The sequence below is a fragment of the Equus quagga genome, chromosome 11 (genome assembly GCF_021613505.1).
Source record: "Equus quagga isolate Etosha38 chromosome 11, UCLA_HA_Equagga_1.0, whole genome shotgun sequence".
Classification (NCBI taxonomy): domain Eukaryota; kingdom Metazoa; phylum Chordata; class Mammalia; order Perissodactyla; family Equidae; genus Equus; species Equus quagga.
Window position 1 is genome coordinate 56,890,302 of NC_060277.1, and position 12,131 is coordinate 56,902,432.

General features: G+C 63.8%; 2 protein-coding genes across 9 annotated transcripts in view; one reads left to right on the forward strand and one right to left on the reverse strand.

Annotated features, from left to right (window-relative positions):
* RAI1 (retinoic acid induced 1) overlaps nt 1-1,550 on the forward strand; it is a 118,609-nt gene extending 117,059 nt beyond the window's left edge. For all 3 annotated transcript variants that reach the window (XM_046675232.1, XM_046675233.1, XM_046675234.1), the window contains one exon: nt 197-1,550. In XM_046675232.1, coding sequence (XP_046531188.1) covers nt 197-211 — 15 coding nt within the window. In that variant the 3' untranslated portion in view covers nt 212-1,550. The remainder of the gene's footprint in view (nt 1-196) is intronic.
* A 649-nt stretch (nt 1,551-2,199) lies between these two features.
* Nucleotides 2,200-12,131, reverse strand: part of SREBF1 (sterol regulatory element binding transcription factor 1) — a 20,874-nt gene continuing 10,942 nt past the window's right edge. For 2 of the 6 annotated variants that reach the window (XM_046676131.1, XM_046676135.1), the window contains exons 2-19: nt 10,063-10,494; nt 9,477-9,664; nt 9,262-9,393; nt 8,959-9,180; nt 8,140-8,254; nt 7,693-7,913; nt 7,248-7,458; nt 6,944-7,122; nt 6,374-6,635; nt 6,133-6,299; nt 5,782-5,950; nt 5,131-5,239; nt 4,716-4,825; nt 4,476-4,608; nt 4,134-4,299; nt 3,495-3,695; nt 3,286-3,397; nt 2,200-2,967 (exon numbers count right to left, since the gene is read on the reverse strand). In XM_046676131.1, coding sequence (XP_046532087.1) covers nt 2,738-2,967; nt 3,286-3,397; nt 3,495-3,695; nt 4,134-4,299; nt 4,476-4,608; nt 4,716-4,825; nt 5,131-5,239; nt 5,782-5,950; nt 6,133-6,299; nt 6,374-6,635; nt 6,944-7,122; nt 7,248-7,458; nt 7,693-7,913; nt 8,140-8,254; nt 8,959-9,180; nt 9,262-9,393; nt 9,477-9,664; nt 10,063-10,494 — 3,359 coding nt within the window. In that variant the 3' untranslated portion in view covers nt 2,200-2,737. Of the gene's footprint in view, nt 2,968-3,285; nt 3,398-3,494; nt 3,696-4,133; nt 4,300-4,475; nt 4,609-4,715; nt 4,826-5,130; nt 5,240-5,781; nt 5,951-6,132; nt 6,300-6,373; nt 6,636-6,943; nt 7,123-7,247; nt 7,459-7,692; nt 7,914-8,139; nt 8,255-8,958; nt 9,181-9,261; nt 9,394-9,476; nt 9,665-10,062; nt 10,495-11,922; nt 12,046-12,131 lie in introns of those variants that run through there. The other 4 variants (XM_046676134.1, XM_046676133.1, XM_046676136.1 and 1 more) reach the window with 4 other exon arrangements.

Below are 12,131 nucleotides of genomic sequence, written 5' to 3' on the forward strand. Positions count from 1 at the left end.
ACGGGCATCGCCTGCGCGCTCGGCGGGCGGTGAGGCAGGCCGGCACATGGCGGGCTACACCGGGCAGGTCCTGAGGGAGGGCCATGCCGGGGAGGGGACACAGGGAGGGCAGGCGCGGGGGGCGGGCGGGGAGGACGGAGCCCTGCGCGCTGCCCGCGCGTCGTGACGGGCGGCGGCGTGTCCGCTTCTTCCGCAGAGGCTGCCGTTGTAATCCCCCGAGGCCGCCGCCGCCCCCGCGCCGGAGGAGAGGAGCCGCCTGCGCGGCCCCGGGCCGGAGCCGATCCTCGATCCGGACCCCGGGTCTTGGATCTGGCCGCCCGGGGCTGAACCCTGCGGCCCGCGGCCGGGAAGAAAACACATTCCGGAGCCGCCTCTCCCGGAACCAGGCGGCCCCGGGCGCCCTCGCCCAGCGCCCGGGCCAGCTGAGAGGCAGACCGCGGAGCGGCGGGCTCCTTGGGGCGCGCGGGCCCCGGCGCGGGGAGACGCCGTCGGCCCGGGACACGCTTCTCCCCTGGAAGTTCCAGGACGACGTGGCACACATTCCACGTGGGTGCCGCCGCCACCGCTGTCGGTCGCGGCAAGCAGCGGGGCGCCCGGGGTGGGGGTGGGGTGCGGAATCCTTTCTGCAGACTCTCGGCCGGCGGGGGAGGGGGCGGGAGGCTTTGGAACGGACCGTTTGGGACGTGTCCAAGCGCCCTTCCCACCCAGCCTCTGCCAAAATTTTCGTGCGGTTTGGGCAGAGCGGTTCGGGGAGTCCCGGGGCCATGCTCACGGGATGCAGGCTCCCCGGGCGTGGGCGGAATGCCGCCCCCCCCCCCCCCCCGCTTCTGTCTGTCCCCTTTCCAGTCCTCCAGCCGCCCCTGGAACCCCGCCTAGGAGCGCAAAAGGAAAGGCGTCGCACCCAGAGGGCACGTCCGGCGGATGCGTGATCATCCCTCTGTAGGACCACCGGTCTCCAGGGACCCAACGCCTACTTGGCACGGGAGCAGAGACAGCGCTAGATTCGTGTACAAACCTGTGTACCCCTCTATATATATGTTACATAGAATGTATATATGTTGGGAACATGCTCGCTTCTCCGGTGTGTCGCCGCTGTGTGTCGCACGCCCCTCAGCACGGGGCCTTTTCCCGGAAAGGGGCTGCGGCGATGCCCCTGCCTCACGCAGCCACCACCGACCGGCCCAGGCCAGTACCCACCCGTCCGTCCGCCTGTCCGTCCGTGTCCTCAGCTCTGTCCACGCTTCGATAGGCCTGACGCAGTCCCCAGAGCGGGGCCGCCGTAGCAACTTCCTGTACATATGACTGTAAAATGGTAAACGTGTGTATTATATCTGGCCTCGTTATATAGTGTATATATATGTATACATATACATATATATAATATATATGAAGACTGTAAATGTTAAGACGACTAGTGTTCTTATTAGTATATTGCTTCACACTGAAGATTGTGTGTATCGAGCTGTTTCTAAAAGATGTTTATTTTCCTTAAGAGTAAAAAACAGTCATTGCATTCAGAAAAAAAAAAAAGTCAATAAAGATACGATTGTTTTGGAAGTCTGCAGCGTGTGTATTCTGACCAGATTTTGCAGAGACAGGGCCCGGCTTTAGGTGAGGGGTGGGAATGGAGGCGGAGGTGGAAGGGGACACGAACAGGGAATCAGGGATTCTGGCCATTACTGCAGGAACAGGAAGGGAGCCCCTGCTGCCCAGTGGACCCCCCCCCCCCCCCATGCAGCCTCGGGGTCTCAGGTCTGATGGCGGTCCAAGGCTTTCTCCAGGGAGACAGATGGGGGGAGGTGAGACTGACACAAAGGGATACCAGGTTGTAGCCAATTCTGTCACAACAGATCCTTCAGGACACTGAACCGTCCTCCCATGTCACCCTGGGACCTGATGGTGTAGAAGCTGGGAGGTGAGAAGGGACAGCTGAGACCATGATGGCCCTAAGAGTCAGGGGTTGATACAGCCCAAACGTGCGGCCCAGAGATCAGGGGATCAGGTCAGTCCAGGTCTGGAAGACCCCCCCACCACCACCACCATGACACTGGAAAGGAGAATTTTGTCCCTTATGGTGGGTGGGGGCAGGAAGCCTTTGTCTGGGTGCTGGCAGAGACGGGGGGCCGAAAGGATCTCCGTGGAGAGACATATACTTCAGCTGAAGCACGCACCCTCCTTCCCAAAGGAACACAACCAAGCTTATAAATAATGTTTTTATTCTCCGTACAAAAAACTTCTGAACCTATGAAAATAAAGTTTGCAAAAGGCAAAGTAACACTTGAGCCTCGGAGGGCAGGAGGCTCGTGCCCCCTGATCTACACCATGCACAGGCCTCCCCAGAAGGGCGAGAAGCGCCTTGGGGCAGGGCCTCCGTGCTGGCCGGGAAGGCCAAGTCGGCCCCCTCAGCTCAGTAAAATGTACCCCTTTCTTCTCTCTGGACAGGACAAGGGAAAGCCACGGGGTGCCTGCGGGCCTAGGCGACACCGGCCCGCCGGCCCCTGCAATCCCCCGACCAGCCACGAGGGGTCAGCACCACCCTGGCCGCGGCTCATCGGGTCAGAGCCGGCAGGGCGGTGAGATGGCGCTCACTCCGGCCTCCCAGGTCAAAAGGCAAAGTCCCCGAGGGTCTCCCACCCCCCTCCCCCCCGGGACAGTGCAGTCCGAGGGTGAGCCGGGCACACCGGCCGTCCAGGCTCCAGCCCGAGGCACAGCCGGACGGCGCCGGGCGCCGCGGGGTCTAGCCGGAGGTGACGGTGGTCCCGCCGCCCAGGCGCAGGAGCATCTGCTGGCAGTCGTGCAGCAGCCGGCGGTCGCCGAGCTTCTCGAGCGTGCGCGCCGCCTCGGCCAGCATGCCCACGCGCTGCCCGGGCGCCGACAGGAAGCCGGGCGGCAGGTAGCAGGACGCCAGCAGCAGGGCCTCGGCGCGCTCCCGCCGCGTCGGCCGTGGCTCCAACTCCGCCGCCGCGCCTGCGCACACGCCGCGTCAGGGGCCGCGCGCCCGGGCAGGGTCCCGCCCGCCTTCAGCTCCGGCGCACGCGGCCCCTCGGCCCCCTGGTCGGCCGATCCCGTGGAACACAGACTCGGAGGCTCGAGGGCGCAGTCACCCGTCCCACAGCGGACAGTGCCCCCTCCGCGATCCCATCAGGTAACCAGCGCCGAGCCCCTCGGTCTGCCTCTAACACAGCCTCCCTCAGCATCCATCAACCCTGCCGGGGCCCTTCCCACCCAGGCCGGGAGGAGGAAGCTGGGCCAGCCCCCGCCCCTACAAGGGCAGCCCCTTCTCACCTCCTTTGCCGCAGGGGCCTGCCCTCCTCCTCAGACTGCGGTCCAGGAGCTGGTGTGTCCGTGTGGGGCTGGCCCCTGCCATCAGCCGGGCCGTGGCTTCATGGAGGAACACCTAGGCAGGAGTGGGGGTTCAGGCCAGGTCCCCGCTCTCCCCCTGCACCTGCTGCCTCCTGTCCCCATTGTGAGGTGAGGGGCTCGTGGGCACTCACCCTCCGCATAGCAGGCCGGAAGCTCTGTGCCAGACGCCTCAGGCCGCTCAGGTCCCGTTGGAAACCATGCAGCTCGAGGGCAGAGGCCTGGGCCCCGCTGCCCGGACCCTGGGAGGCCTGGGCTGGTGCGGGCAGCTGCTGCCGCCGCCACAGGCTAGTGCGTGCCACAAGGAGCAGGTCACACAGGAGCAGCTGCATGGCCTGGGGGTGGTGGGCAGGGCAGGGGTCATGGGGGGCTCCAGCTCTGGGAGGGTAGGGGTGGGGGCCCGCGGTGCCAGGGGCCGGCTCCGGGCTGCACTGCCGAGGCACTGCACCCGCCTCACACACGTGCAATGCAACAGCAATGCACCGCGGGGCCGCCCGCCTCTCCAGGCCCCCGCACCTGCCACTGCCACAGGAGCAGCCAGGGCCCTGCCACACCACTCACCACCCCTCCTCCTGGGGGTGGGGAAACTGAGGCCAGAAAGGTCAGCTGTTCTCTTCTGGACCCAAGCCTCAGCCTGGCCAGCTAGGCCCCCAGGCCTGTGCTGTTGGGCTAACTCCACAGTCTTCTGCAGCCCAAGGGGGAAAATCCAGAGAGTGGAAAGGCTTTGACCCCCCCCCCCCAAGACCTGCCAGGCCCCTGGCCCCACCCCTCACCTTGTCAATGGAGTTGCCAGCTGGTGTGGTAGCCAGGCTGTCCTGCAGGTACCCACTAGCCTTCTCACAGAGGGCCAGGCTCGCCGGGCCAGAGTCTGCCTTCCCGCGGCCCAGCAGGGCCCGGGCAGCCTTGACAGAGTGCAGAGCTGCCTTGGGCAGGGGTCTCCTGTTGGGGCCAGGGCAGAGGAATGATGGTCAGACCAGGCCACAGGCCCTCACTGAGCTCCCCAATGCCCTGGTTCTGGCTTCATGGGGAAGAAAGCTGGCAACCCCAACTGCACAGAACAAAGGCCAGGGGCTGGCAGAGTGCTGGGGGGCTGGGAGAATCTGGCCCGCACTCACTCAGACTCCTGCAGGGCACGGGGCAGGTGCTCCACCAGCGGGTACAGCCGCTCGGCCGCCTCCTCATCCTGCCGCAGCCAGTGGGTCACCACAGCTGTCAGCGAGGCCCACCATTTGGCCACCGGGTCTGTGCCTGCAAGAGGGGGGCTCCCTGAAACTCAGCCACACTGAACCGGAGGCTGGGCTGATGTGGAGCTGGGGCTGAGCAGGGAATCACAGGGCAAGGGCCTGGGGGCTCACCAGTGGTGGTGGCCATGCTGGAGCTGATGGAGAAGCTGCAGGCCGGAGTCCCAGCAGCATCAGAACAGCTGTTCAGCAGCTGCAGATACCCGAGGGCGTCTGAGAATTCCCTGTGACGAGAGAACTGGCTGTCAGGACAGGTGGCAGGCGACCTGAAAGTCCTGGGGGGCACTGGCCTCCTCACCTCCCCACCAAAGCATAGCCTGACCCCCGGCTCTACAAAGTACCACTGTCTCCTCCTGCCAGGCTCGTGAAAAACTGAGAACCAGAGAGTTACTGAGATGCACCTGAGGCCACACAGCCAGTAGACAGTAGCCTGGTTCTGGCCTCCTACAAAGGTCTCTGGACATAGCCATTTCCAGACTCCACTGTGGAGGGCTCTTGCCTTGTGGGGGGACACAGGGACAACGCTCACCTGTCCCCATCAGCCGATCCAGGGCTGGGGTTGGGCTGGGCCACACAATTCAGCGCCCGCTCCAAGAGATGTTCACGGAATAGCTGAGTCACCTGGGCCAGGGGGTCCACTGTGGGGGGGAGCGAGTGAGGGGGGTGGTGGGAAGGGGCCCAGCCCTCCTCTCCACATCCACCCCTCACACTAGGGCTCCTTCCTGAGCACATGGGTGGGCCTGGCTCCCGGGCAGACGAAAGCTGGGAGACAGACACCCCAGCCGCCCCTGGAGAGAAGAACCTCCTGTGGACAGGGTGATCCACTCAGGACCACGCCCTGTCGGCCCTGTCCAGGCCCTGTCTGACCTCAGCGCTGCACAGCGCGGTTGCCTGGGATCACCTCCCAAATCAGCCAGCTGCCCCCAAATCCATCTCTCTGTTTGCTTCTGAAGAGCCCTAACTGAGACAGAGACCCAGCTTGGCCATCCTGTTCCTACAGCCCCACCACAACAACAGAGGGCAGGGGAACAGACCAGGGTGGGCAGGGGCATCCAGAGATGCAGAGGACAAGGGACGGGACAGGAATGAGGATGAGGACTGGGAATGGGGGACGAAGGATACGGCTAGGGACAGGGGAAGGGATGGGGAACAGGGGACAGGCACAGAGGTGAGAGAGCACCTGGGTTCCCGGCCACGCTGTACAGGCTCTCCCGTGGGGCACTGCACACGGCCCAGTCCCCATCCACGAAGAAACGGTGGCCCACAGGGTGGCAGAGCCACTGCATGGCAAGAGGCACTGAGCCACTCTGTGCCAGGCAGGCCTGGCGGGCGCTACTCAGGAAGAAGCGCTGTAGGGGAGGGGAGCTGGGCTGTCACATAGGACCCAGGCAGGGGGTCAAACCCAGCCCCTGGTGAGCCCCCCCCGTAACCAACCGCTGCCTCCTGTGCAGCCCCTTGTCTAGGGAGCCATTGGCCAGAGCTACAAAGACAAGCCCCCAGCCCTTTCCCCACCAGCCCACGGCCCACTCACTGTCAGAAAATGCAAGGCCCGCGGGAGACTGGTCTTGACCCTCAGTGCAGCCGCCACATAGATCTCAGCCAGTGTGGCCGTGGACACGGCGTCCCCTGCACACTCCCCCAAGTTCACGGCACTCAGCGCCAGGCTGGCGGCAGCGAGGGGCCCGCCTGAGTACTTCCCTGGAAAACAGGCGGGGGTGAGGCCGCGGCGGTGCAGGCAGCAGGAGCCCCGGGCCCACTCCTCACCGTCATACCCATAGTGTGCAGCTGGTGCAGCTGGTGGTAGACCAGGGCTGCCTCTCGGGCACTGGCGCGGGCGTCTGCCTGCAGAACACAGTCTCTTTGCAGGCCCCCTGCCCGGCCTGCCAGCCAACGGCCCACCCAGAGACGCTGCAGCAGGTGGCGGATGAGGTTCCAGAGCAGGCTACAGGCCAGGTCCAGGTGGGAGGTAGGCAGGGGTCGGCCCAGAGCCCGTAGGGCCAACCACAGCTGCTGGGTGGCCTGGGCAAAGTCCCCCTAAGGGTGAGGGTTTTCCAAGTGAGAAAAGTGGGGTCAGAGCATCCCTAACATATGACACCCCTCTAGCTCCAAAGAGCCCTGCCCCTCGGGCTCCCCGCCATGACCTCAGTGTCCCTCAGCAGCACTGGGCTGGGCCCCCAGGGGTCGCTGGGGGCCTGAGGGGTAAACAAGAGTGAGGAGGACATGGCACATCTATGGTGTGCCCAGAGGGCAGGAAGAGGGGTGGTAGCACCTTCCCAGGTGCTGCCCGCATCCCTGCCCTGCCCTGCCCGCCCCCCCTCCACTCCCAGGGTCCGGTCCCTCACCCGGGCCAGGTCCAGGTCAGCCTGCTTGCGATGCCTCCAGAAGCGCACGGCGGGGCCTGAATGGGGCCGTGTGACTGGTTCTCCGTAGACAAAGAGAAGCGTTAAAGAGACTAGCACCAGCAGCCCATTAGTCAGCCAGATCAGGGGGGGCAGCAGCCACGGGGACCAGCCAGGGCCATCTGGGGGCAGAGAGAAGGGCTGGGGACACAGCTCCCAGGAAATCCAGAGCCCCAAGCCCACAGACCTAGGGTGTACACCCCCAAATCCCCCTTCCCACTTCTCTGCCCAAGATGCCCATGCTGACCTGTCCTACCTCTGCCCTCAGTGCCCAACATGTTGCGCCCAGGACGGTGGTTCATGCTGGTGGCATCCGAGGTGCCAGGGAGACCCCAGCTGCCCAGCAGAGACGCCAAGGGGTTACAGGAGAGGCAGAGGAAGACGAGTGTGCACAGGGCCAGGCGGGAGCGGTCCAGCATGCCCCGGCTGTGGGGGGACGGCAGCTGTTCTGGCTTCACCTGGTGGGGGTGGGCGGGGGGGTGAGGACAGAGCACGCTGGCCCCGAGAGCATGGCTTGGGGAAGGGGAGATCAGCACTCTGCCGACCTTCCTGTGGGACCCCACGTGGCTCCAGGCCTCAGGTTTTCTGTCTATAAAATGGAAGGTGGGCTACGGTGGGGGCCCCTTCCTAACCCGGCTCTGGGCTCAGAGGCTCTCACTGGGCGACGGGACGGGGCAGCACTGCGGGCCAACCTGGCTGTCCTCGAAGACAGGGCTGTCGGGTTCCGAGTCACTGCCGCTGCTCCTGCTGCCACTGCTCCTGCTGCCAAGAGACAAGGGGCTGCTCCGGGAGGGTGAGCCAGCGTCCGAGGGGGGCGGGCTCAGCGTGTCCACCACTTCAGGCTTCATGCCCTCCATGGGCGTGTCCGTGTTTCCTCCACGGCTGCAGGCTGACGCCAGGTCCTTCAGAGATTCTGCGGGCCGGAGAGGAGCAGGGCTGGGCTGAAGGCTGACCTCTCAGCCCCAGAGCAGCCTAGGGCCCTGGGGGCCGGGGACTGGAGTTAGCTAGTGTCTGAGGGCCAGTTAGGGCCAAAGAAGGCACTAAGGGTCCTTGTAGAGTCACAGCTCAAGGTGAGAGCAGAAGTGGGCAGGGTTGGGGGCGGGGTCAGAACCCCGGGGCACTGGGAGGCCAGAACTCACTGCTTTTGTGAGCAGCAGTGCGCAGACTCAGGTTCTCCTGCTTGAGTTTCTGGTTGCTCTGTTGTAGGAAGCGGATGTAGTCGATGGCCTTGCGCAAGACAGCAGATTTATTCAGCTGCAGGGGGTAGGAGGGAGACAGCCCAAGTGGTGGGTCAGGCCTGGCAAGTGGCCACCTAGGCAAGTGGGGGCGGAGCTACGTGGCAACACAGCTACCTCAGGGCCTTTGTACTTGCTGTTTTCCTTCTACATGGAATGCTCCTCCCCTAGTAGAACCTACCTCCCGGATGGGCATAAGGATTAATACGTAAAATGCATACAATGGGGTCTGGCTTAACTGCTATTATTATCATCACCATCGTCATGCCTCACTCCCTCACCTCCTTCAGGTCTTGGCTTATGTGTATCACCTGTGGGAGGCTTTCCCTGACCAGCTGATTCAGATGTGCAACCCTCACCATCCCTCTTCCAGCTTTATTCTCCTCCGTGGCCCTTTCACCACCCGGCACAGTCTAACACTTATTGACCCTGTTTATTGTCCCCCCACTGGAACGTCAGCTCCTTGACAGCCGGGTTTTCGTCTGTCTGTTCACTGCAGTCTCCAGGGTGCCTAGAAGAGCCCCTGGTACACAGTTTAGTGGCAGGAAAGTTTACTCAGTATGATAAGTTTAGCAGAATAAAGGGCACTGGTTCGGCCCAACTTGGCTGCAGCCCAAGGGCCTGTCTGTGCAGGCTCCGCCCCAATCTTTCTCTTCCTCCCAGTTGCCTCCCTCCCCAAGGATCACCCCAGTCCATGCCTCCTCCGCAGGCCTCTGCCCACACCTTTGCCTCAGTGCCCACCACCAGGTCTTTGAGCTCGACAATCTTGTCATTGATGGAGGAGCGGTAGCGTTTCTCGATGGCATTGTGGGCTGTGCGCTTCTCGCCACGGCTCTGGGCTGAGCCAGGGGCCTTGCCACCGGCTGCCAGCCGGTTGATGGGCAGCTTGTCAGGGTCCACGACTAGTGGCACTGTCGCTAGGATGGTTCCGCCACTCACCAGGGTCTGCAGGGCCAGACATGGGTTACCAGGTGGGCATGCGTGTGTGCAGACCCCACCCCCTTCCACCCTGCCCATGCCACCCACCTGTAAAGGCCCTGTCTGCACGGCTGTGCCAGGGGCCAGGGAGCTGATACTCGCTGCCTTCACTCCCACATCTGTTTTCACAGTCGTCAGGAGCAGTGACTCTGCCTTGATGAAGTGCGGCTGCAGCAGGACCTGGGTGGGGAGAGGTCTCAGCCGCAAGCTGCAGTCTGGGCTAGGGGCTGCCACCTCCCTCATGCCTGACCAGACCCCCTCACCGGGACCTGCTGGATCTGCGAGGTCACAGTGGTTGTTCCAGGGGCCACTGTGGGGGTGGCTGTGGCCGTCAACAGCTGCTGGGGAGCCGTGCTCTGGACCTGGGTTTGCAAGGAGCCGGGCGGGACCGCTGGCAGGGAAGCCAGCGGCAGGCCAGGCAGTGGCTGCAGGGTGCTCCCTGGAGGGCTCCCTGCAGAGAAAAAGGCTAGGGCTTCGGACACAGGCTGGCCTCACCAACTTTCAATCTGCCCCTCAGCTCCTTATCACCCTGTGACCTTGGATGAGTCATTACCTCCTGTGGCCTCAGTTTCCCTTCTGGACAGGCCCCACTTGGGACCCTGATGCCAATGTGTGAGCTTTCCAAGCAGGCATTTGTCTCTGGAAGGGCAGCATTGCTGTGGATGCCCCGGCAGAGCAGGACACACTGCTCAAGCCCAGGACAACCAGGGCACAGGGCTGGGAGTAGTGGAGGGTCTCTGGCGCAGAGTGGTGACACGATTTCTAAAGCCTGCAGATTCCTCTGCGGAGACCACAGGAGACCCTTCTCCCTGTGCTCCTGCCATCCCCTCCCTCCACAAGCCCCCTTACCTGTGGAGAAGCCTCCAGAGGGGCTGGGATAGCCCAGCACAGGGGCAGAGCTGAACTGCGGTGGGGCTGGGGCAGAAAAGCTCTGGGGCAGGAGGCCCCCTGGCAGGGGCTGCGGAGTGGCGGGCTGTAGGACAGTCAGTGGCACTGGCTCCTCCTTGATACCAGGGCTGGGGGAGAACGCAGGCACAGATGGGTACATCTTCAGTGGGGTCGGTGCAGGTGGGGGAGGGGATAAGGGGGGAGGTGTCGCCTTGGGTCCTCCCAGGAAGCCTTCAAGTGGGGAGCTCATCATGGCAGGAGATGGCGATAAGCTGCCCGGGGAGCTGACATCGGGACTGGCAGGGTCTGTGCCTCCTGCTCTGCCCCCAGCATAGGGGGGGTCAAACAGGCCAGGGAAGTCGCTGTCCTGGTTGTTGATGAGCTGAAGCATGTCTGGGAAAAGGAGAAGAGGCTGTGTGAGCGACAGTGGGGTGGGGGCTGGCCCCATACAGGGCATCACACATTTGCATGCCCCTTGTCCACACAACTGTCCATGTGCAAGCAACGCCATGGAAATAGAAAGCCACGCACATGAGCCTGTGCTCCTGGACACACAGCCTTTTCTTGGGCCTCTGTGACCACTAGAGCAGGGCCTGGTGCCTCATATGTATCAAACAGCCCTTGCAATGACTGGACAAGGCCAGTGCCATGCAGGGCCAGGGCCCGAGGAACTTGCCCCACTTAGAGAGAGGCTCAGGGAGAACTGGGGCTTGGGCCCAAGACTGCTGACTTCAGGGCTGCCATCACCAGGCCATTCCTCCACAGAACATACCAAGGCTGGGGGCAGAGCCAGCTGCTGGCCACATGTGTGCCGACCAGTGTGTCTCTGCACGTCCTGGGTATCAGCAGACCCTGTCTGCAGCCAAGCAGCCCTGAGACCTGGCCACTCAAGGCTTCAGTTTCCCCTCTGTAAAAGCGAACGCTGTCTGCCCTGACTCCTTCCTCCTGTGCAGACTGGGATATGCTCCTTGCTGCAGCCCCAGCCTCACCACAGGCCTCTCCCCCAGTTGGCAGTTAGCAGCCTGGCTGGTCAGCCTGGAGCCCTCTAACCCACTGGGGACACTCACTGGGTCAAAGTGCTCTGCAGAAGCCATGAGCACATCCTTGGGAGCCCCAGGTGCCCCCAAGATCTCCAGCCTGAGCCTCCAGCCCTGCCCACCACCGGCTTGAGGTGGAGCCCTGGGCCAACAGCCTCCTCGCACTGGGCCTCAGTTTCCCCATGTGTACAACAGAAAAGGTTAAACCCCTTTTGGCAGGGCTGCTGCGAGGCTTTGCTGGGCAGGCAGCTGGCACAGAGTGGGAACTCAGTATTGCCTGACGCCTTCCTACTGCCAGGCGCCCAGGCAGGAAACGACTGCAGGAGGGGACCTCGCTCCGGCTCCAGCAGAGCAACCAGGTTTACATAGATCATAAAGGACTTTCCCTTGCAGGATCTCCCATCTCTCACCCTGGTCCTCATGAGCCCCTCTGATAGATGGAGAAACTAAGGCCCTGAAAGAAACACCAACTGACTCCAGGACTGGGAGCCCGGATTTGGACAAAAGGGGGGCCCCGCCGGGAGACAGACTGTCAGCTGGCCCTCCTCCCTGCTTCTTCCCCCTCTGCCCGGCAGGGAGCAGAGGACGTGGGGAGCCACCTCTCACGCCAAACGTTGGGGTGGGGGTGCTTACTGAGGCCAGGGGGTGTTCCACCCCCCCAGCCGGGAACCGGCGCGTCCCCCTCGGGACCTGGCTCTTTCCTACTGGCAGTTCCCAGGCGGCGGCCACCCCGCAGCGGAGATGGAGGCTCTGTAACAAAGGGGTGGGGGTCCTCCAAAAATACCTTCGAACGTGCAGTCCATGGCTCTCGGCCGCGCGCCGCCCCTCGGGCTCCCGGCGCCGGCCCCGTCTGCGCGCCGCCTTCACCTGTCAGGCCGGGCCTTTAAGCCCGCGGCGCCCCGCCCGCCGCGTAGGCCCCGCCCCGCCCCGCGCGGGCCCCGCCCCTGGGCCGCGGGCCGGGCGTGGGGTGAGCGCGCGCGGCCAATCAGCGGC